The sequence below is a fragment of the Sesamum indicum genome, linkage group LG5, assembly GCF_000512975.1.
Source record: "Sesamum indicum cultivar Zhongzhi No. 13 linkage group LG5, S_indicum_v1.0, whole genome shotgun sequence".
Taxonomy (NCBI): Eukaryota; Viridiplantae; Streptophyta; class Magnoliopsida; order Lamiales; family Pedaliaceae; genus Sesamum; species Sesamum indicum.
In genome coordinates, this window is record NC_026149.1 from 12,431,772 (window position 1) to 12,456,017 (window position 24,246).

General features: G+C 37.3%; 2 protein-coding genes across 11 annotated transcripts; both read left to right on the forward strand.

Annotated features, from left to right (window-relative positions):
• LOC105162452 (general negative regulator of transcription subunit 3) lies at nt 620–11,470 on the forward strand. 6 transcript variants are annotated; one of them, XM_011080468.2, is made up of 17 exons: nt 620–876; nt 966–1,097; nt 1,986–2,123; nt 2,534–2,584; nt 3,147–3,236; nt 3,316–3,462; nt 3,718–3,828; nt 4,264–4,332; nt 5,377–5,545; nt 5,630–6,099; nt 6,789–6,953; nt 7,815–7,884; nt 8,806–8,954; nt 9,265–9,546; nt 9,622–9,756; nt 9,842–10,020; nt 11,031–11,470. In XM_011080468.2, exons 1-17 carry the CDS (start codon nt 784–786, stop codon nt 11,095–11,097), a joined length of 2,517 nt encoding a protein of 838 aa, XP_011078770.1. In that variant the 5' UTR covers nt 620–783; the 3' UTR covers nt 11,098–11,470. The 6 variants fall into 6 exon arrangements, with proteins under 6 accessions (XP_011078770.1, XP_020549482.1, XP_011078766.1 ...); XM_020693823.1 differs by having other exon boundaries at nt 7,818–7,884; XM_011080464.2 differs by having other exon boundaries at nt 6,795–6,953; nt 7,716–7,884.
• LOC105162453 (polypyrimidine tract-binding protein homolog 3) lies at nt 13,715–22,375 on the forward strand. 5 transcript variants are annotated; one of them, XM_020693824.1, is made up of 17 exons: nt 13,715–13,963; nt 14,188–14,334; nt 14,760–14,833; nt 15,683–15,754; nt 15,847–15,923; nt 16,048–16,129; nt 17,691–17,814; nt 18,124–18,188; nt 18,269–18,318; nt 18,421–18,462; nt 18,552–18,603; nt 18,703–18,739; nt 18,843–18,856; nt 19,335–19,442; nt 19,620–19,763; nt 19,999–20,429; nt 21,979–22,375. In XM_020693824.1, exons 3-16 carry the CDS (start codon nt 14,777–14,779, stop codon nt 20,386–20,388), a joined length of 1,314 nt encoding a protein of 437 aa, XP_020549483.1. In that variant the 5' UTR covers nt 13,715–13,963; nt 14,188–14,334; nt 14,760–14,776; the 3' UTR covers nt 20,389–20,429; nt 21,979–22,375. The 5 variants fall into 5 exon arrangements, with proteins under 5 accessions (XP_020549483.1, XP_011078773.1, XP_011078774.1 ...); XM_011080471.2 differs by having other exon boundaries at nt 14,188–14,284; nt 14,747–14,833; XM_011080472.2 differs by having other exon boundaries at nt 13,716–13,963; nt 14,766–14,833.

The window sequence follows — 24,246 nt, forward strand, 5'->3', positions numbered from 1 at the left end:
AAATATTCCTTTTTGCATTCCGCCTGAATGGCCGATTTTTCCCTACCGCCTACATGGTCGGATTTACCTTTTTATTTTTGTACACTCCGTCTACATGGTCGGATTTATCTTTTTACTGTTGTGCATTCCGCCTACATGGTCGGTTCTTCCTACCGCCTCATGGCCGGATTTAAATTTTTATTATTTTCTTCGATCCCCCATGACCTTCGGTCATGGCTATATAATTATTATATAAAATAATATTTAATTACTAAATACATATATAAAATATTATATATTAATTGTGAGAGAATGGCAAAAATGTGAAAAAAATAGGTAATTTTATAGAAAAATCGCAGTTAAAGCGTATGTATCCCAATTTTTGTACGGAGGGAGTTTTTTGAACTTTATTTTATATTATGAGGGTATTTAATATTTTAATTTTCATATTAGATTTTTTAAACATTTCTATTATTACATAGGGTCTCTGAATTTTTTCCAATAAAATTCACCCAAACATTGACATTGAGTTTGGGTTTTTAAGCATTCATATATTGCCGTAGCCCAACTCCACATACAGTTACCAGGTCTGAGTTCGAGGCCCGTTCAGAGTAGCCCACCCGCAGAATTATCTGTTCCCCGTCACACTGGTTCCTTACTCTCACAAAGCAGATTACTAATAGCGGCTGACAGACCCGCAAGAGAAAAGTTCGTTCTCTTTTTTTCTCTATCGACTTCCTGAAAACCCTAAGGTTTTGAATGACCGTTTCTTGACTCGTTCTTGATCACTTGGAGAAATTGACAATGGGAGCAAGTAGGAAGTTACAGGGCGAGATCGATCGAGTTCTGAAGAAAGTTCAAGAGGGCGTCGATGTATTCGATAGCATTTGGAACAAGGTCTTTCTCTTGTCCTTTGGATCTTGCATTTTCGGAATATCTTCATCTTGCTGTAAATTCTGATCGGATTGCTCTTTTTTATTGTTTAGGTTTATGACACGGACAATGCAAATCAGAAGGAAAAATTCGAGGCTGACTTGAAGAAGGAGATAAAGAAGTTGCAGAGATATAGAGACCAGATCAAGACATGGATACAGTCCAGCGAGATAAAGGATAAGAAGGTACAGTTTACTATGCAATTATGTGCCTACCAGGTGCTTTTGGTTTCGTTTGAGAACTAATTTTACTGTTCTTTTCAAATACCCGTCGGAGCTACTGTTGGTCACTAATAGATATATTAACGAAAAGATTGGCAACTCCTCTCAAGAAATGAAGATGTTCTAGAAGCAACAGCAAAAATACTCATCTAAATCAGACACATGAAGCATTCAAGTGGTTTAAAATAAGGAGGAAATCTGTTCTTTTTTATTTGTTTAATATGAACTGAAAAATACAAGGTGGAAATGTACGGAATCTAGTTTAGTATTTAGTGATTGATACTTTTGGTGTTTATGCAATATTGTGAAGGTTTTGGTTTTGATTCAAGGCTACCTCTTCTCCAAATTGATGACTTCAAAATTTGCAAAAAGGAAAAATGTATTTTCAAAACGGCTAATCAACTTTTATGAACCCAGAATATGCAAAGAAGGAGAAATGGTTTGCTTGCACTGGCATTTCTTAAAATCTGGACCAATGCTCTCATGTAGCTTTATTGGAGCTAGGAAATAAATGCATTGATAAATTCAGGTAATTAGGCCAACAACCATTGCAAAGCATGAGGAAGACAATGAATGGTATTTGTTATATTTGTTTATTTTGATATACTGTGATTAGTGAGTGATGCTTTTGCGCTGAAATGAATTCTCTTCAATGTCTTAATCTCACTGGATTTTTGGTGGTTGGTGCTTTTATTCCTACTTTACTTGCTCCTAATTCAGACCTTGTCATTTTGTGATGAACTCCATTATATAATATCTTCTTTGCAGTAGCTGAGAAAGTCATATTTCACTTGTTTGATGCCTATTTTCTGATGTTGACAGTGGATTTTCTTTTGATACTTGTTGACATAGGTTAGTGCCTCTTATGAGCAGGCTCTGATGGATGCTCGAAAGCAAATTGAGCGTGAAATGGAGCGATTTAAGATTTGTGAAAAAGAAACTAAGACGAAAGCATTCTCAAAAGAAGGCCTTGGCCAGCAACCTAAAACAGTGGGTATTTCGTTGCTCTTGTTTTTGTTTGTGGCTGTTCAAACTGTTGTTTGTCTTCTGGATTAAGTTTCACTATGATTAACATTAATCAGGAATATAGTCTCTCATTTCAGAAATATAGTTTGTCGATGGGTGGAATTCTATTAATAATTCCCGGTCATGTGAATTTACTTTTGCACCAAATGGAGCTGTTTTCCTTGTGCAACAGAATGTACTCCATTCTTACATGTTATAACTGAAGCGGAAAAGTTGTTTCACTATATCGTTCATGGATATCAGGCAGCTTTCTGATTGCATGGCTGTCTCTTGCAGTTAATATGGAAGTTTTAGCCTGGTGTTGTTTGTTTAGCATTAGGCATATTTTACTTCTTCCAACATGCGGTACTATTATTATTTTTTTCATGTTTTAGGATCCAAAGGAAAAAGCTAAATCAGAGACACGAGATTGGCTGAATAATGTGGTATGTTACTGGAGTTCTTGTATTTCTGTCAGCTGAGTTGCATAGTTCAAGGAGTTGTTTAGCATGTAAAATGATCTCATACATATCTGTTTGATTTTTTGCATCTCTGTTTTCCTCATCATTATTGACTATTCTGTAGTTCTCATGATTTCATAGTTTGAAAAGTCATGCTTAGTATTTAATTTGTTTCAGCTGGGGATCTCAAGTTGTTATTCTTTTGCAGAGTTATCATCATTCGTTTAACTGTTTATACAACTTCTCTGTGTCAAACGAAAGGTCTACCCTTATGAAGTTTCATGTAATTTTGGATGACTTTACTGAAAGTTTATTATCTCTACAGTTTTACCCATTGAAGTGGTTAATAACAGTCAAATCGTTGCCTTAAGGGTATTTTGAATACTACATTGCTATTTTAGCTAGTGGACATTAGATATGGGTATCCGAGAGAGGAATTCAGAGTGGCATGACTCTTGGTCATTGATTTGCATATAATGTCATCTTTTCATGATACTTTTCAAACACGCCATGAATATATTTGAAGATATTATGTCTCATCGAGTAGGTCAGCGAACTGGAAAATCAAATTGATAGCTTTGAAGCTGAAATAGAGGGACTTTCTGTTAAAAAAGGGAAGACGAGGCCTCCCAGACTGGTATGATGAGAAGAAAGTTAAATATCTTAATTCTGTTTAACTGTGTTGTTTTTGTATTTGAAAAATCTTTCTTTTATAGACGCATCTGGAGACATCGATTGCTCGGCATAAGGCTCATATTATGAAGTTAGAATTAATTCTAAGGCTGCTGGACAACGATGAATTGAGTCCAGAGCAAGTCAATGATGTCAAGGATTTCTTGGATGACTATGTGGAAAGAAATCAGGTCTTTTTAATTACTCCGTTATTGTCATGTCCAAATGGAGCTTATTCTATTGTTATACATCTATGGAGGAATGACCAAGTTTATTCACATGATTTGGTACCTTAACAAGGGTTTCTGATTTCTGAAATGACAAAATATGAAAGTCTTAATCCTTATATTTTTTATTTGGTTGCAGTTATTGCTGAGTGTGAAGGTTGTTGACTTATTGGTAGTTAAACTTGAACTATGTTTTCCTTTTTGGCATATAACTTGTAGGAGGACTTTGACGAATTTAGTGATGTTGATGAGCTTTACAGTTCTTTACCTCTAGACAAGGTGGAATCTCTTGAAGATTTAGTTACTATTGGTCCTCCTGGTCTTGTAAAGGTGAATGACTTCTCCCACAGTTACTTGTGTTCCAAAGTTCTAAGTCTATTCAGCTTTTTTATTAGCTCTCCTTTGCTCTCTCTCATTTCTTCTTTATTACAATTTGTGTCATAGACATGTCATTCCAATTTATCTACCATGTTTGTGTATGGCATAGTTTAAAAATATGTTCTTCAAAGTTATCTTCCATGCCTGTGGGCATTCACTCTGCCCCACTGACTTCAGCAGAGTTTCATTAGTAATGAGAAAGTGGATGCAATCCGATGCATTACAGAGAAAAAGTTAGGTTAGAATATGTGCCGCGGGCCCCCTCCTCACATTTGATTTAGGTTGATTATAAGTACTGTCATGAGTAGAGATTTCTATTAGTTTTCTTTTGAGAGGAAAAGTAAACGTTGGAGCTGAAATCCTAACACAACTTTTTATTATTAGCAGGGTGTCAGTGCCTCCAGTGCAGTTTTAAGTATGAAAACTTCTTTGGCTGCAGCCCCCACTCAGGCTCCAGTACGTTTGTTTCTGATACTGCATCTTACGCTCCATGTCCCTTGACTTTCTATTGCCCTGGAAAAGAAGCTATCTTTTTTTGTTAACCCCTAACTTGACAAACTAATGTCTATGGAACACTAAGCCGAGCTTTACAGTACTACTAACTTGTATGGAACCCTTAAGGAGATAACAAAGAAAATTTAGTTGTGAGTTCCAACTTTTCCCAACAAAATGTCAACATCAATGCTCTGGCTTCCTATTAATTTATTTTTGTCTTAGGAGTATTTGCTCACATCACTTGAAACTGTACCTATAACATCCAGTATTATTACTTTTCCACTGATTTTTTCTCATTGCTAGTTATGCTAAGAAAATGTAAGAATGTTTTAATCGTCTTGTCCTTGGACATCCTATTGAGCAGTAGAGTGTAAATTAAACTGTTTTCTTTCGCTTTATGTTAAATTTATCCAAGTTTACGGTATCGGCTAATACTAAAGAAGTTATAGAAGATGCTTTGTCAATCAATGTTGATGGCATTACAAGGTTTGTGCTATTGGAATAATAATTTCACTGGATATTCGAAACAATGCCCCTGACAAAGAATGATTTTTCTTTAATTATTATGGAAATGCATGCTGTTACATAGATTCTTAGGAGATACTTCCTTGTCAACAGATTGACATAATAAGGGTCTTTACATTACTTTGCAACAGTAATTTGTTCAATAGTTTATGATATTCCAAGTAAAACGAAGACCTTCCTTTAAGTATTATTTGTGCTGAGTTGACAAGAGATTGTACTGGCAGTAATTCTTGGGATAAACTTGGTTTTTAATGAAACTTGGGAAATAGCTTCACTTGAATCAAATGGAATGCTGTTTATTTGGGTAACTTATCAAATGGGAGGGTAAAATTAGTACACTCGCTGAAGGAAGACAAAGCTAGAGAGGTCTCCGAAAACTTGATGCATCCCACAACTATATATTGAATTCCCTATCTGCTTGTATTTTTCCTTTCACTTATATTTATCTTCTATGGTATAACTTGATGATACCCTTTTCAGGCAACAACGGCAGCTTCCATCCCACAGGTTGCCTCTGCGCACGACCAAATAGATGAAACAGCTTTCCAGGATGATGCAGTTGCAAGAACCCCACCTCCTAAAAGTAGCACCCTCAGTATTTCTGCACCACAAACACCAGCAGCAGGCCAGGCATCTCCTGGCATCACAAGTTGGTTAACTATAACTTTGCTGGTATCTGAGTTCCTTTCCTATTTTCTGGTTTGAGTTCCTATTTGCACTTTTGAACAATCAGGTGCTGCCACTGCTTCTCCGGTAACCATTTCAACTTCTACAAAAGAAGAGGAGATTGCGAACTTCCCTGGTCGAAAATCATCACCAGCTCTTGCTGAAACTGGATTAAGGGCTGTTGGTAGAGGTGGCTTGCCTAGTCAACCAACTTCTAATATCCTTCCTAGTTCTGGCAACACAATTTCCAGCAATGGGGCCCTTGGTAACATTCCTTTGGCTTCTGAAATGGGGAAAAGAAATATTTTAGGTTCTGATGATCGATCAGGGAGTAGTGGTGTGGTACAGTCTCTTGTATCCCCTCTAAGTAATAGAATAATATTGCCACAAGCCGCCAAGGCTGCTGATACACTTGGATCAGCTGATACTGGAAATGTTAATGATGCTGCAATTATGAGCAGCAGGGTTTTCACTTCTCCTGTGGTTCCTGGTATGCAATGGAGGCCCGGAAGTTCCTTCCAAAACCAGAATGAAGCAGTATGTTCCATTATTCTGTTTCCATATTGTTAGTGATTCTCAGTTCACCTCCTATTAGCATCTTAGGCACTTACGATGACCTCAAGTTTAAAATCAAAACTGAAAAAAAAATATCATTTTTGCTTTGAGTTTTCTACAATGTGTGGAGGATCTGGTTGAACTTTTTTCTTTCATATCTGCTTAAAAGTTTGACATTGATTCTTTTATCTTGTGCTAAAGCTATTTTTTTGACAAGTATAAGACACAATGAACTGAAGTTACACTGATGGGATCTAAATCACCATGCTTTTGAGATCAAGATGTTAATTGTTAGGGAATCAACTGGTAATAGGCACAATATAAGAAGCTAGATTGAAGCAAGATTGTGAACTTAAGAATAAACTGTTCTTTTGGTTTATGATGATGTTTGGTATTGTTAGTCATATAGACGAGCAATGAGATCATGTTTGGCATCTGTAAGAGGACATAATTTAATGGATTTGACAAGGTTTGTTTCTGCTGTTTGAACCGGAAGTCAATTTTTTCTAACATGCTGTTGCCCGAAAATCTTTTGTTTTTTTTTTTTTTTACCTTGTGATTCCAACTCATGTTACAGTTACACACATTGTCTCGCCACGCTTCAGTATACACAATCTTGATTGTAAAACCATTAATCATCATGAAAACAAGTTAATTTCCTGTATTCTTAGGGGCAGTTTCGTGGGAGAACTGAGATTGCTCCTGATCAAAGGGAAAAGTTTCTTCAGCGATTTCAGCAGGTACAGCAGCAAGGTCAAAGTAATCTTCTTGGTATGCCTCCTCTTGCTGGAGGAAAACAGTACTCTACACAGCAACAGAGTGTGCTCTTACAGCAGGTGTGGTTTCCTTCACTTTTTTGTTGGCATTTCTTTCAGGTCTTTTAATACATGTGACTGTGAATCTGTGTCGTAAATCTTTACTTGTTGGATAACGTCTACAAGTGTTTTCTTATGGACTTTGAATTAAATTAAAGGTCTTTTGATGAATAACTTTTCCTTTTTTAAACTGTGGTATTCTCAAGGAAAACTCCAAGCAGGCTTTCTTTATTTTGCATATGCACATATGTTACATTCCTCATCCTCCCTGGCTCTGTCCTCATGCTAAAAGATGAGGAGAAAAAAGCAAATAAAGAAGCAGTTTACTGCTCGATCATCACTAAAAAAATATTTTTGGATGATGACTGTTGAATTGAGCTCTGGAAGTTTAGATGAATCTTGCACCTTAAAAGAACTATAATCTGTTTTAGTTACAGAAAACTACTTGTAGAAGTTTTACTAATAGATTGATCTATCTGCTGTTGCATAGGATTGTGGTCAAATTTAGGAAGTTTCCAGGAAAGCACACTCGTGTCTAGTTTGTATGTGTTTGAGTTTCACAGCTCTTCTTTCTCCTTAAATCCATTTATCTTTCTATTGTATTGACTCCTCCAAGGTTCTGAAAGAGTTAAGAAGATAGGGTCCAATCAATACAATCTTCCTACTGCGGATTGGAATATTTTCTCTTCTTTTTGCTATGGTGGAATTTCTTTGAACAGTTTTATCCCTTTGGACTTGTTTAATTTATTGAAACTTGCTTTCACTTGTTAAAAACCCACTCAGTTCAATGCTCAAAGCCCATCTATCTCACCTCAACTTGGGTTGGGGATTGGGGTCCAAGCTTCAGGTCTTAACAGTGTTACAACATCTGCTTCACTGCAGCAGCAGCCAAGTGCAATCCACCAACCATCTAATCAGCAGACAATCATATCTTCAACATCTAAAGATGCAGGTAATGTTGCTCGTGAATTTGTGTTTGAAGCATCCTTGACTGACAATGTTTCTGGCCCCTGTACTGGAGCTTGGAATAGTAATATATATTAGTTTTCATTTGACATGTCTGAGACATGATAACACTTGTTGAGAAGTCACTGGGCGCTATATGCTTTAAGCACAGCTTCTCCGGTCCAAACTATGGTAGAAATAAAAAATGTCTTCGTTCTTATATAGAATGAAAACTGAGAAAGCAGAGATTTTAATGAATTACTAAGATGCTTCTCTATTTCGATATTTTCTCTGGATCAGAGGAGACTGCTGACCTTGAGAGAAGGTAATAATAGGTAGTGCTCACTGTCACATCTGATTGATTGTAGAAGTTAAGGAATTCCTTGACGATTTACATTTGCATCATTAAGTTCCATCATTAATTATCAAAATAGTTTGTACTTGTGCTTAAAAGTATTGCATTCTGAAAGTTTGATCTCATTTAGTCTTCATAGTTTCCCTTACGATTAAGTCGTGTGATAATGCATCCAAAAACTGACCGAACCTGGCTAGGTCGAATTTAGCTTATCAAGAGGGCCCGAAAAATTAACTTGATTTAAGTTTATGCTTATCTGAATCATCTGTATCATGTCTAGAAAACTTTTAATGAAGTCTTTCAGTATACTAAATTGCTGATTTAACTATATATATCTCTAGATCCATAGGGTACATTGAGTTTTAAAATAAGGATGCAGGAACCTGCAGGACGCAATTTTAAACTTCAATCCATTTTCAAGTGTTGTTTAATGATGGGAAGAAAGGTTGTAGGTCCTGTGTATTATCGTTATAATTACAATTCTGCAACAATTTTAAGTGAACCCTCCAAAATTGACTGAATGCAATTGTTTGATCTCGACATCCTGATGGCACAATGTTTTTACATCTGCAGAAACTGGATTTACAAAAGTTGAGGAGTTGCAGCAGCAACAGTCCCTCACAGAAGAATCATCAGTGGATTCCGCTTCCAACTCCGTTATTGGAAAAACCCTCATGCAAGAGGATGAATTGAAAGCTTCTTCTTACACCTTAGATTCCGCGGTATGTGTAAGGTCCTCTCTAATTTAAAACTTCTAGGGAATTTGGTTAACATTACATTTGGCTTGATTACTGAATCTTATATAGTATACACTAAGATATCAGCTATTGTGTTCCCTGGGTGGGCCCTCCAATGTCTAACGATAACATTGCTTTAATATGGAGATACATGTATAATTGTTTTGAATTTTCAAAGTACTCCGAGTCTTGGTTTCATTATTGAACTCATTGGGTTGAGTCAAGTCATGTTGTCAATTTTTCTAGTTAATTATCACGAAATCAATTTTGCTGCTATGCAATTGTTTGCTAGCAGGCTGCAGCTGCTGCCGGCGCACTTGCTGAACCTTCCCAAGTGATGAGGGAAACTGACCTATCTCCAGGACAACCTTTGCAATCAGCTTCATCTTCTGGAAGTCTTGGGGTTATTGGTCGAAGAAGTGTATCTGACCTTGGTGCTATTGGAGATAACATCAGTGCCTCAACTGCAAATTCGGGAGGAATGCATGATCAGTTATACAATTTGCAGATGCTCGAGGCTGCTTATTATAGACTTCCTCAACCCAAAGACTCTGAGCGTGCAAAGACCTATTCTCCAGTATGCAGCTAACTTATTGTAGATCTCGTTCTTCATTTTCTTCGCTATTCCAATGTTTGCTTTGGCTATGCACAGAGACACCCAGCTGTTACACCTCTGAGTTATCCTCAAGTACAAGCCCCTATTGTCAATAATCCCGCCTTCTGGGAACGGCTCGGTGCAGATACATACGGCACGGATACCCTATTCTTTTCATTCTACTATCAACAGGTTATTTATTCCATTCCTTTATTTATGTATCCTGCATGTATTTCAGTGTTCTTTAACTTGTTCTGACGCTAACGCTGATCTGCAGAATACTTACCAGCAATATTTGGCTGCTAAGGAATTAAAAAAGCAGTCCTGGAGATACCACAGAAAATACAACACATGGTTCCAACGGCATGAGGAACCAAAAGTTGCCACAGATGATTTTGAACAGGGGACATATGTGTACTTCGATTTCCATATTGCCAACGATGAACAGCATGGCTGGTATGTTTTCCATTTCTTAAGTTCCATTTGCCTGTGTTCCATCTTTGTGATTGCACTTTCCATCAAAGAACACATTCATTGTTTATTTTGTTACTATCTACCCATTCTATATCATGATGATGCAATTACATACACTATTTGGTCGGGACTTTCTGATATCTGATTATTTCCTGTAAGGCTGTAACCCATTGTTTTCTATATTTTTTCTTTTTGCTTCAGCTGCTTCATTTTTAAATTTTATTTGTGAAGAAGCTGAGTAACTGTAACAAAACATAATATTAAGTGTAACAATCACTTGGGTTTGTACCAATCTACTTGGTAGTGGCATTAACATGATTGTGGCCGAGGTTTTGCCTCTGGGGCTGCATAAGGGGTGCCAATAAGCTGAAATCCACTTGAAACTCAATCCTGGAGACAGACACAATTTTTTTCTTTTGATGGCTGCTGAGATTTGTCGCTAAGGAACGTTGTTAGTTATTAGTGAGACTGGGACCTTGAGAAGAAGTGACTGCTTCGACTTGAGGACCAGCTTCGGTGAAAAGGAAGCTGATGGGGTGAGTCCAGTATTAGTCTCAGTTTTATGCATAGAAAGATGAGTACACGTTCACCTGATATTGCACGTCAAAGGCTTGCAAGCTCCAAGTGCTTGAGTTTAGGCAATGCCTTTTCTGAAAGATTTGCTTTCTTTGTGTGCTGCAAAATTAATCGCACATGGCATGTTCCAAGAGTAAAGGGATCCCTTTGTTCCTTTTCTCATCGCATAATGTCATCCCTGATAATAGGAGCTTTAATTAGTGATCGGTGCTGTGAGCATGTTCCGTGCTCAGTTTCCATTTTGTAGAGCTTCACCACTTTAAAACTACAGGAAAAAGGAGATTAATATAATTTGCCTAGATCTTGTGTGAATTTTGTGTTTCACATTTTTATTTGAGTGTGCTTTTTATCAAGTCCAATTTGTGATCTAAATTTGCTTCCGTTTTTGTTGACTTTTGTTCTTTGCTTTCACCCAGGTGTCAGAGGATTAAGACTGAGTTCACTTTTGAGTACAGTTACCTTGAAGATGATTTAATCATATAAATTTACCTTCTGCGCAGTTCACTGGTCTCTTTTGTATTATCCTCGGCAACTTAAAGCACCTTGCATGTTCAACTTGAACGTCTTTACTCAGAATCTGTTTGGTGCTCTTAGGCTCATAGTGCATTCAACATTGTGCACCCCCTCCCCCTCCCCAAATGGGCCTTTCTCTCTTTAACAACTCGCCATGCATTGACTGCCAACTATAATTAGTACCTAGGCTGCAATTTATTGTCCCAAAGTGTATTCCCTATAATTAGTGAACATGTTGCTGGTACCATGCAACCATGTGAATGAAGATTCCTTATGTAGGATTTAACAGTACAACATGCGACATTGTTAAGTTATATGCAGTTGCAAGGTGAAACTTTTGCCATGTTCAGTATATAGTTACACGTGAGATGGGGGATCATGGGAAAACAGAGGAAACACGCAAACTTGTAGACTTGATAACTAAGCGACATCCGTGTAAAATCCTTTTCTACTTTTTGTTTTATCAGGCCATTTCTCAAAGCAGCAAATTGACAATTCTGCTTCCCAACATTACAGGATCTTTCTAAAGTTAATATTTTTGACCTACGTATAGCTCAAAAGACATGTAATAATAAGGATTGTTTCCTGTAATAATTCATTTTTAAATTTTGTATTTGATTTCATTCAAGGCCAGTGTTCCCAGTAACTTTCAGAAGAAATGAAGCACAACAGCATGGAGAAAATAAACCCGCAGAAAAAGAACACAAGTCTGTTAAAAAGTTGAAAGTCGAGTATGACACAGAACTTACAACTTTCAACTCAAGTTCATGTTCCAAAGAATTTCAATTGACATATATGACATCTTTCCATATATACAACTCAGCAATGTTTAAGACCTTCAAAATTATGGTAGGTCGAGCTAAACAAGAAACCCAATACGTCATGTTTGATTCCAGATATGGCCTCATGATGTCACTTCCATTGATTTCTTGTTCTCATAAGTGCGTATGAATTGTTCAACTGGAAAACGTACATTTCTCGAGCTAAACCGAATCATTTTGTCTGTACAACTAGTACTGCAAAATCCAAGACGTCCTGGGTATGCCGCAGCACCATAGTCTTTATCTGTGTTCTCATTTAATAGAAAAAACAAACCAAAAACGGAAAGAAAGAAAGAAACCAAAAAAAAAGTAAAATATGATAACAAAAAAAGAGCTGAGACAAGGGCGGGCCAGGACTTTCCGGCTCAAGAGAACTGTCTGAGTAATATCCAGCCTTGGAAATAACAAAATCATAATGAGCAGTTAAATTGCAAGGTATTCAAGAAGTTGGAAACAACAATATCATTATGAGCAGTTAAATTGCAAGGCATTCAAGAAGTACATATTTACTATGAACGTCCTAAAGTGACATAGTCTATTTACATTACACAAGCAAAAATGGGGTGAATAACAATTTATCCCACTGCCATATTCATAATGAACAAATTATCCCTTATAAAAAATAAATAATAATTTAGACCCTGTGTTATTTTTTAAAACATAGAGTGTATATTGCTAAATTTTGAAAAACACATGAGGATAAACTGCTAGTTTATTTTTCATAAGGGGGCTATTTGGCTATTTTCCGAACTAGATTGCAATGTACCCAGGCAAAAATATTAGGGTTGTACTTATAATACAGTAAAGGTTGATTTTTTGCATCTATAAATGAAACGTATATGCTCAAGCAAAAGGCAAGTTAATATGTCACCTTCCCTTTCTGCTTTTGCATCTATAAAGAAAGAATGCATAAAATCAATTTGCACAAAAAGATAAGTTTCACTTTCACATGTCAAATGTGCAGTCATTCAAAAGTCTCGATAGTAGATTAGCACAAAGAGCAGATGATAAAGTTAGACCATCGATGAAAATTTAAGTAGTGAATATAGGATGTAAGGGACCTGATAACTCCAACTTAATGCAGTTACTGGGTGATCCGTAGGCTGATATTAACCAAAAACTGTGATATTAAGACCAGGGGACGTATAATAGATAATCTCGAATTAAGAATGCAGATTATTAAGAATCTAATTTAGATATCGAAGAAAGGCGATTACATCAATGGTATTGGGAACAAATTAAGCCTGTAGGCTTCACAGAGGTTTTAGCAAAAACATGGCAGACGCAGGAAAGATCGACGAAAGCACTTCTAATCTAAACTTCTGGGCTCTGAAACATGATGCCTGTGACTTTAAGAGTGTGTTGACAAGTAAATAGCAACAATCGCACTAAAGAAAGTTAAAGGGGGAAGAAAGAAATAATAAAAGATACTAATTTCGAAAGAAAAGCCCGCTTATCCATCATCACCGCCATAGAAGGGGGCTAGCTCCGGCGGCAGGCAGTCTTCATCGCAGTAGAAGCAGAGAAAGACGGCTCCGGGGAAACCATTAACGAATGTGAAGATATCAGAGCCTCCTGCAGCCAATGACGGAGGGCGGCATCCTAATCTTCACAATCTATGGAAAATCGTCCCCCTTTTTCCCGCTGTCCACCGCCACCTGCTCAGATAAGATCAAGTAGTGCGTTAGAAGCCCTTGCTCATATTGCTCTGTCTTTATATACTCCTATATTCCGTGAAAAATTCCAGCCCCATAGTCTCTGTTTAATTACCTGAAACACCCCTTTAGTTCCAGTTACTACTTGGCGACCTTAACCCATTGCGATTGGTTCCCGAGGGCATAACTGTCAATAGCAAAATGAATTGCCTGCCGAGAAAACCCTAACCCTACACCCTAAGTACATCCCACCCTCCCACTCCTTGATTTTCTCCTTTCTGCTTCGTTCTACTCTCCACTCCCCTCAAGTACTTACTCTCCATCCGTGCCTAGTCTGCTCCTCTCTTTGTCCATTATAAGGTGATTGTACTTGTCTTATTCTGATGTTCATCCCGTTTAGGGCTTCTCTAAAAGCTTTTGGTGTATAATTTCATAATACATGTTTATGCTGCTAATTTGATAGCATATCGATCAGAGTTCCTTTTCTTTTGGGGTGGAAGGGAGGGTGGGGCGGCTAAGGATCGGGCTAGTGTGGAATTTTTTAATTTTTCAAGCATGTGCTATACATGTTGCTGTTCTTGCAGGCTTCCTCAACACTGGTTCTGTTCCTTCAGTTTGTATAAAAGCTTGGTTGAACAGTGAGGCACCACTTCTGAAAGGGTAATAAGCTTGCGGAAGAAGGTAATTAAGGCGATAACCTTTCAAGTGTCTGGCTGAGTTTTTCAAAAGGGGTATGTTCATGTGCTCTTTAGGCCAAATAATTAGAAGTTATAAAAACTTGACTTTGGCTCAAGGCTAGGATCCATGTTATGTGCTTTATTGGCTCAAACATGAGCTGATATCTTCATGTTCTCATTTGTTCTGAATTCAGAACTAGGGCAACTTCATGGGCTTTGGATTCATTTGTAATTGTCAGGTCATATATACTACAGTCACTCCAGTGATAGACCATCCAATGCATATGAAGTGGATTTGCTCTGCAGTTTCTGTTATTTGTTTCTTTCTTCCTTTCTGGGTGAACCTCCAAAGCATATCATTTATTTCTAGTGTTTTTTTCCTTTTTATGTTCGACCTGCCCATACTCTTTTTTGCTATCCTTGGATGTTGATTCTCTAGGAGTAGCCATATCATAATTCCCCATAGTTACATTCTTTAGTTTCAGGATTGTTCACTATGGCAGAGCCCTCAAAAGTCATTCACGTTCGTAATGTTGGTCATGAAATTTCTGAGGTAATTTCCTTCTACCTTGCCTAATTGACACATAATGTTGCACTTTCAGATTTTGCATTTTGTTGGTCATACATGTTTGGAAGAATGTCATGTCTTTATATTCTTAATTGGCATTCAATCCCAAAACTGAAACAACCAACACAGAGTTTTTTACTGAAGTTAGTGCACATTTTGTGATTGAGAAATAGGAGGGATGACTTGGATTTGAAGAAATTGTCTTTGATTAAGTAGGCACAAGAGAAGAGGATCCCTATAGAACCCAGATTGGTACAAGACCTAAAAATCTTAACCGATGCGTCTTGAGCTAAATGCACCTAAGTTTATTTCTTGATCTAGTTCTTGATTTTGCTGAGCAATCTCTCAAATAATACGCAGCCTTATCATAATGTTATCTGATTTGTGCCTTTATTCTGTCAACTGTTTTTGAGGGATCATAGTAGGCTGGTGTCTCTTGATAACTAAAAATTACTCATGCCATACTATTATTGCATGTAATTCGCCAGCTTGCATATGTTGTGCCAATGATTCAGCTTTGTTTAATATGAATTACTGATTATATGTGGATTTACAAAATCTTTGACTCTTTATTTTTTTTTCCTATCCTCAAGATTTAATTGGTGTGGCTAATTAAAGAAAATTAACCGTCCTCTTTCTAATTTTTACAAGAAAACTCATTGAGTATACGACTAGATAGCATTTATATTTCATCACTTTAAAATACTAAGCAAGTACACATATTTTATTTTTGTTTCTTGTTGATGCAAACATATAAACACATCTATTGCTCTTTCAATAAAACAATAAATTACTTATACATTCTATTTTTTATATTATGTTATTCTTCTCCAGAATGACTTGCTCCAGCTGTTCCAGCCATTTGGAGTTATCACCAAACTTGTGATGCTTCGAGCCAAAAATCAGGTTTCCTTCTTGAAAATATGTTCGAGCAGCTATGCAATGTGGGCAGCCAAAAGTAAATTTGTTTCTGATAGCTGTTCATATTAAAATTTCAGGCCCTCCTCCAAATGCAAGATATCGCTTCAGCAGTAAGTGCATTGCAATTCTACACTAACGTTCAGCCAAGCATAAGGTATCTTGACTTGATAGAAAATATTACCTTTTGGCTTTCAGCTTTCCAACTTCATTATGACAGTTCTCCTCTCATGTATCTAGCATTGTCGAGTCTGTTAATGTATTTTCTTACTGACTTCTAGGGGAAGGAATGTTTATGTTCAATTTTCATCACATCAAGAACTAACCATTATGGATCAAAATGCTCAAGCGAGAGGAGATGAGGTGAATATTATGCATGACTGCGACAATTTTCCCATACTTCATTGAGACTCATGTTTTGGTCAGTTGTACCAAGTTACAAATGGCTTGCAGGAGTTTGAGCATGAGTAGCCGTTATTCGCTTTCCAAATGTAACAAGATGATGGTGATGATGATGATAATAATAATGATAGAAGCAACAATAATAGTAGCAGTAGCAGCAGTAATAAAAAAAGATTGATCAGAGTATTCCCTATCATCTTGAGGCCACTATATTTCACAAATTGGGTTATCACTTACTCAAGTATATGGTCAAATGTCGAAACTTTATGACTCACTTGAGAAAGATGAAATGATTTAGATTCGTAATGTTGGGTGGGTTAATCATCTTTGAATGATGTCCATATTGGAGGAAAAGGTATCAAATGTCTACATTTGACCAATGTATCTTGGGCAAGCTGTGAATAACCAAAATATATTTTTGGTACTCTAGTTCGCCTAGAAGGCGATAGACTTGTCTTCCTTTAGTCACATGTAAGACCTGAAGTATATAACTATATATAATAAAGCTCCATTTAAGCAATGGTACTTGTAATATTATGAATATTCTTATTGCCATCTAATGTCAAGTAGAATAAATTATCAGTGATGGAATGTAATGGCCCTATATCATTGCATATAATCAGCCAAAGTGCATGACTAGCATTACTAAAACCTGTTAGTTGGTTTCATTATCTTCGTTTTATATAAGGAACTGTGTCATTAACACCTATCAATAACATAAACTTGAGACACTTGTGGATGGATTTGCAACTTGTGAATATTATGTCGTTACATTCTTATATTGGAAATTTCCAACTTCTTAACACGTTTGTTCCAATGGAGTTTCTACTTTAAAAAAAAATAACTAACAGTGTATATGTTTTCTCTTTCTATAGATTGAAAATAAGAATTAAAAGTATGGTGTTGCAATGAATTTATGGTATACTTTTCGTGATGCAAGTATCTCTTTTTCGTGATTGGAGATCCTTACATGGTGTTTTCCATCTTATTTTAAGTTATTTACGTGGTTTTTTTGTTTTTTTTTTTTTTTGGGGGGGGGGGGGGGGGGGTTTTGCATATTTGCGTTGTAATGGATGGTGCATGATGTCATATAGATCAGCCAAAGCAGTATGGCTGCAAACCAACCAATTATGTCACTGCTCAGGCTCTTGATTTCTTGCTTTTTTTTTTTTTTTTGGGGGGGGGGGGTTGAGGTTTCTGCATATTTGCGTTGTAATGGATGGTGCATGATGTCATATAGATCAGCCAAAGCAGTATGGCTGCAAACCAACCAATTATGTCACTGCTCAGGCTCTTGATTTCTTGCTTTGTATATATTTATTTTGTGTGTTTGCATGTTGAGTGATCGCTCTATGCTGGTTATTCTAGCTCTATATGTCCATATCCTTTTGTCTTTCTGTATTCTTTTCTATTCATTCCCTTCTCTTCTCTCTCTGCTGTGTCTGTGCTGGTTTGCTGTTGGGGTCTTCTCTGTATTCTGTCTCTATGCTGGTCTGCTGTTCCGCTCTCTCTGGATATCCAGCCTAACAGAATCCTCTTAGTTACGATACATCACATGCTATATCCTATTACTGTGGAAGTGCTGCATCAAGTTTTTTCTCCTCATGGATTTGTAGAGAAGATCGTCACGTTTCAGAAGTCGGCTGGTCAGCATCTTCAAATTTTCTCTTTTCTCTTAATTTCGATATTGGTTAAGGCCGTAGGGAGAATGTCTAAATTTTGTGTCATCCTGTGCGAGAAATATCTTTGTATGATTTGAAATTTCCTCTCTTTCTTGAGAGATCTAAATATGATTCGGTGAATTACTGTCTATGCTGTTTCTTTGACGTGTATGAGATAACTATCTCTTAAGATCACTATCTTTGACCCCTTAATCTGTTAACTGCATCATTAACTGCTACTTTCTCTAGTTGTGCTGTAATTCTTGACAATACTCTAATCTGCAAATTGTGTAGGTTTTCAAGCTCTAATTCAGTATCAATTACACCAAAGTGCTATTTCTGCGAGGAACTCCCTTCAGGTATATTGAATGTTAAACTATTAGATAGGCTTACTTAATTGGCACTGAAACAAAGTCTATTACTTGCAACTCTTTTCTAGGGACGAAATATATATGATGGTTGCTGTCAGCTGGATATTCAGTTCTCAAAGTGAGTTGATTTTAAGAGTTTTGGTGCATGTACATGTTACTATATTCTCCTGCATTCTCCTTGCTGTTATGTTGTATAGTTACCAAAGTGCTCTTTATCCAGCCTTGACGAATTGCAAGTGAACTATAATAATGAACGCTCAAGGTAAGTTTGTCAGTCAGATGCCATGTTATTTTTCTCTTGTCGGTGAGTATTGCCATTAAGATTCTCTTTTTGTTCTCTTATTGTCATAGGGATTTCACAAACCCTTCCTTGCCTTCAGAACAAAAGGGCAAGTCCTCTCAAGTAAATCCAATCTTCTTGATATGACAATTGACATCATTTAGCTTTCTGTCCTTGAAACTTTTTGCCTGATTAGATCAAATTTGATTCCTTTTATGGCAGCCTGGGTATGGAGATACAGGCATGTATGCCCATGCAGGTGCTTAATTAGCTATTGTATGATTGTTTGTTGTCAATTTCATTTGTACCTCAATCCCACTTTCTAACATCTTTCTCTCCCTCTCTCTCTCTTGCTCTCTCAGTTGGATTTCCACAGGTGAGAACCTTGCTGCTTGTCTAGGCTTCAACTGGTGTACTGGTCTTAACACCCTCCCACAACTTTTATCTTCACTTCAAATGCAATGAATATGCTGTGATGGTGACGCAACCGTTTCAACTTTTTTCTTCTAAAAATTTATCATGCACTTGCTATCATAATACTTTGTAGGTATAAATACTCAGTTTAGCTTGTATTTATTAGCTATAATGTCACCTTTTTATCATCATCCATCTTTGCTGACCTGGAAGACAATGATCGTGTGATAACTCTAGTGTTTGGTCAGGCTGCTTCCTTTATATACGGTGGTTAAATGAGTGTTTTCTTTTGCCAATACAGTGTATTTTGTCTTATTTTACTTTAAATTATGGTATGCCATTCTGGTACACTCATTGGGTGCTGCTTCCGATGTATACATGTAAAATAATGTTGGTTATAGCATTTGTGGTGGATTTTTCTTTGTTGTCTTAAATTGTAGATGGGCAATGCTGCTGCCATCGCGGCTGCCTTTGGAGGAGGTCTACCACCCGGTATAAGTGGAACAAATGATAGGTGCACAGTTCTTGTATCTAATCTGAATCCTGATGTAAGTTTCTACCTGTTATTCTTCTCTGCTCACCTCCTCCCTCACATGATCACACGCACACAGGTGCATATTCACACAAGCTGATGTATTGTCTGTTTCTCATTGCCTTTAGTGCTTGAAATTATAGAATTCAGCAAAATTGTACTGACTCTATCATCGTCTTACGGTCTTTTGCAGAGAATAGACGAGGATAAGCTTTTCAATTTGTTCTCAATATATGGGAACATTATTAGAATCAAACTTCTCCGAAATAAACCAGATCATGCATTGGTTCAAATGGGAGATGGTTTTCAGGCTGAATTGGCTGTTCACTTTTTGAAGGTTCAGTGAATTTTTTGTTTATTTACTTGCGCTGCTTGACTGATTCCTGATTCATTATGTTATCCAGCTGAATGAGTTTGGCCTTTCTATATCCGACCTGTGAAACATATATGTAAAAATGCGAAAAATTGGAATTTCCCCGACTTATCTATTTGTTGGTTTGTTTCACAACCTTCAATTTTCTATGTTGCTTTTGTTGATTATGCTAGTAATCTTGCATCTCATTTTTATATAGGGTGCTATGTTGTTTGGTAAGCGCTTGGAGGTGAACTTTTCAAAGCATCCAAACATTACAACTGGAGCTGATACACATGAGTACTCCAACTCGAATCTCAATCGTTTCAATCGGAACGCTGCCAAAAATTACCGGTATTGCTGTTCACCGACCAAAATGATCCACATCTCCACTCTCCCCCAGGATGTGACTGAAGAAGAAATAATAACCCACCTCGAAGAGCATGGAACAATTGTTAGTACGAAACTCTTTGAGATGAATGGAAAAAAGCAGGCTCTTGTCCTCTTTGAAAATGAGGAGCAGGCTACAGAAGCCCTTGTGTGCAAGCATGCTACATCACTTAGTGGTTCAACCATTCGGATTTCCTTCTCTCAGTTGCAAACTATATGAGGACTAGCGCTCAAGGCCACCAAGTAGTGGAGCTGTAGACAGTATGATTTCATTCCCAAACTTGAATTCACCAGTTACAACTTTTTTCTTTTAGACATCATGGGCTTTAGCCTGTAGCATGTGTTTTGAGGAATTTTTATCTATCATTACCAGGTTTTTTTTGTTCAACCGCTTTTTCATGTTGGACTAGCATCATTAATTGCACATTGCAGTGATCCAAACTCTATTATGGGGTTCTCTGTTCTTTTATACTACTTTAGGTTCTGGAACACATTAGCTAACGTGGTTATAAGATCATGATCTTTCTTGGGTTTGCTTAGCATCTAATTTCACATTCAATGCAACTCTACTTTGAAATATCTTGTTAGTGCCGTACCAAATTAAGAATCTCTTCTTGTAGTTAAATTCAAAATAAAAGTATGTTTTTGTAAGCCTTATATGTTTAATACATATTTTTAAGAAATGACAAGTTTCTCCATAATTTTATTTTCCAAAAGTAGATTTTGATTTATGCTTTTTTCATGAATGAGTTTGTGCTCAATTCCTTTCTTTCAAAGCTTGAACTCAATCCCTTAAAATTTTTCTTGAGCTCCACCCGTTTGCATTGATATACTAGTCACATCATTTTTCATTTTTACATTGCTGGGAGTGATTAATGTTGGTATGGTGGATATTGCACTTGATACATTTAAAATTCTATTTGGAAAAATATTTCATGGTTACCTCTGTAACTGTGATTTTTAATTTCCCCACTTGTTTTTATGCCAATCAGCTTGATATAAGTATTAACACACAGCAAAGACTTTGCATTTGACACTGCATAAGGTTATTGAGAATTTGCAATCACAAAGCTCGGTCTGCTTTTTCTAGAGAGAGGCAGATTGTGTATGTTATTTTTGTAGTTAGTGAGCTGTCACATTCGACGTCAAAGAAAGAATGGTAGTTATGGGTTGCGTAAAGAGGTAGACATCTGGAAAGCTTGGCACTGCTGCCTTTGATAAAGCTATTTGGATTGATGTCTGAGAACATATAATATATATATATATATATATAATTAATTGCTGATTTTGCTTCAAGTAGAGACGAGTCAGTTATATATATAATTGCTGGTTTTGGTAGAGAGGCATGTTTCCTTGGAAAATGGTGTAAATGGAGGCTCCTAGTGAGATGGCTGCCTTTGTTTCTTATTGGGAGACTGCTACATTAGTCTGTATTTTATTTATAGAAAATAGAAAAGCTGGGAGGATACTGTTAGCCTGATATTGCACCCTGAGGTCAGAGGGCTTACAAACTGCAAAATGGATGGAACTGGTGTGATTCTGAATGACATCTTAAATGATGCTGGGTTGTCTGATTAGGTTCTCTGCTGGTAAGCCTTTTGTTTATTTGGGTGAACAAAAGTTCAGTTCTTTCAGAAGGAAATGATTCACTAGGCTAAAATCTACTTTCAGTTTTGCATCATATATCCATGTAATTTATGCGCTTACACATGTTTGTGTTATCTTCATGTACAAATATGACTTATCAATTCTCATGATGAATCTATATATTCATGGTTTTAGTTACTCCTTTTTCTTTGCTTTGACTTAGGTGCCAGAATCAAGACGGGTTCATTTTTTAGTACAGTGATCTCTTGAGGAGTACAGTGATCTTGAAGATGATCTAATCATAAAGTCTAGTGGTACCTTCATCATTATGCTATTGTTCATCTCCTCTCTCTCAAAAAGGACTGGCTGCAATCATAGCATGATTGGAGACAATAAGATTTGTAGTCTGCTACTGTGATTGTGCAGTGTGTTCTGTAACTGATTTCCATGTGAAAAGCTACAGTTTGCTTGTTACTGGTTCAAATCGCTCTAAGGTTTGACGTTCCTTCTGATTCAATAGGAAATCTTTTGTTCTGTTATGGTAAGTATGTAGTGCCTGGAGCTACCATCATCTGGTTAATTACACTTACCTCATCCGAAATGACTAAATTATCACTTCATCTTCTGTGTATTCTCTCTTTTTTTTTTTTTTTTGGATAATTCATCTTCTGCTTATACATAAATCCTTTAGGGATGCTCCCTCTAAAACTTCTCCCCAGAAAGATTTAGACTATCTTAATTCCAAACTATTGTTTTGACACTGATAATATATTTTGGTTAACAGCTAAACCCATCAATTTTATCGCATAAGGAAAAGAGATAATTACCCCGACATCTCGTGGAGCATAACAAAGTTCTGCAAATCACTCGATCTTACATTATTGAGGAGAAAAGACTTGCTTTTGTAACCTCAGTCTCTTACTGGTTGATGAAATGTAGCCCCCTCCCGGGCAGGTAGTTGGCATGGATAAGCCTCCATAAATTTCGAAGAAATATTGTAGATTGCGTCTGTTGGGGGCTCTTGATCAGTGGAATTCCTTGCAAGATATGCTCCCAACTTCCTAGGTGGTAGTTAGAGTGAGGGGATGGGATCTACCTTGATTCTTAGCCCTCGTCATGACTGTGGTTGTCCTGCCTCCAAGTGGCCGAATGACCTCTTGCCAATTGTGCATGTGAGCATGTTGGTGCCAAGGTGTTAGGTCACCCTCTTTTATGGGCTTATGGGTGTACTTTCGGGCCTCTACTATAGTTCGCTTCCCCCAAAGGCCTTTCGCGAGGTTTTGAGCTAGGGGCCACTCCTCCATGCGTTGTCCGTATTATTGAGCCCCTTATTGGATTTTACCTAAGCTCAATTTTTTCCTGGGCTGGGTGCATTTTTGGGGCATCATTCAGTTCTCCCCTCCTCCACTCTGATGAAGTGGCGGTGGCCTACACATCATTAGAGTAGTAGGCATGTCGTCTTCTTGGGCTTGGCAGTCTTTCTCCTAGAAGAGGTAATCCCTATCCTGCACCAACCCCATGCTCATTCAGGGCACATACATCTTTCTTGGATAAGTGTGTTGTTCTGAAAAAAAAAAAAAAATGTTTGGCCACTGAATTAATAACGGTCTGTAATGCCGTAATGGTGTGTGGGTGCGGGCCTCCATGCGGAGTGGACAATGATTATGGTAACCAACCCCGTTGGTAACCGCTTGCGCATAACTGCCAATGGGAAGCGGTTGCCTGGACATAGGTGTGTGTTATCACATCCTTACCCTCTTCTTCCTTAATGTTGCGCATTCTCTTTTTTTCTTCATTTCCCCCCAACGATCAAAAAAGAAAGGTTGGAACTTTTATAGTTTCCTTTCCTCCTTTATTATTCCTGTATTTTATTTTATTCTTTCTTTCTTGGATTTTTATGTTTTAAATCTTGAGCGTTTTACTAGTTTTAGGGGCGTCGACCGACGAGTCTGTGCATTTTGTTGGAGAGACTCCCGTTGGTGATGACCCCTAATAGGTGAACAAGAGGGGGATAGGCTTATACTCATCCTCCTATAGAGGCATCCAGAGATGGAGCTTAAGGCGACTGCTACACAATGCTACTTCATATACAAGTCCATTGACTTAGAGGATGAAAACTCTGAAGCAATGAGGGGGAGGCTTCTTCGAGGGAGGTGCGGGGACAAAGGATGGCTCCAATCTAAGAGTCTGATCAGGCAGAGGTGCCATTGGTAATAGATGTTGAGTGAGTGAGGGCTACCAGTCCATTCTAGTAGATAGGTTGTCTTTGATCTTTATGGTTGGTCGGATGCCCTAATCATGCTCGTTTAGATTTAGGCTTTTAAAGACATAATGTGTTTGCTTTCTAGCAAGGCTTATTTGTCAGGCGACACCTGTCAGGCAGTAAGACCTTAATTTGCTAGTATGCAGTAAGAATTTTTTTTTATTCTAAGTAGATAATATTATGGAAACTACTTGTCTGGATTATTAAAGCTTTCCATGGTGATTTGTT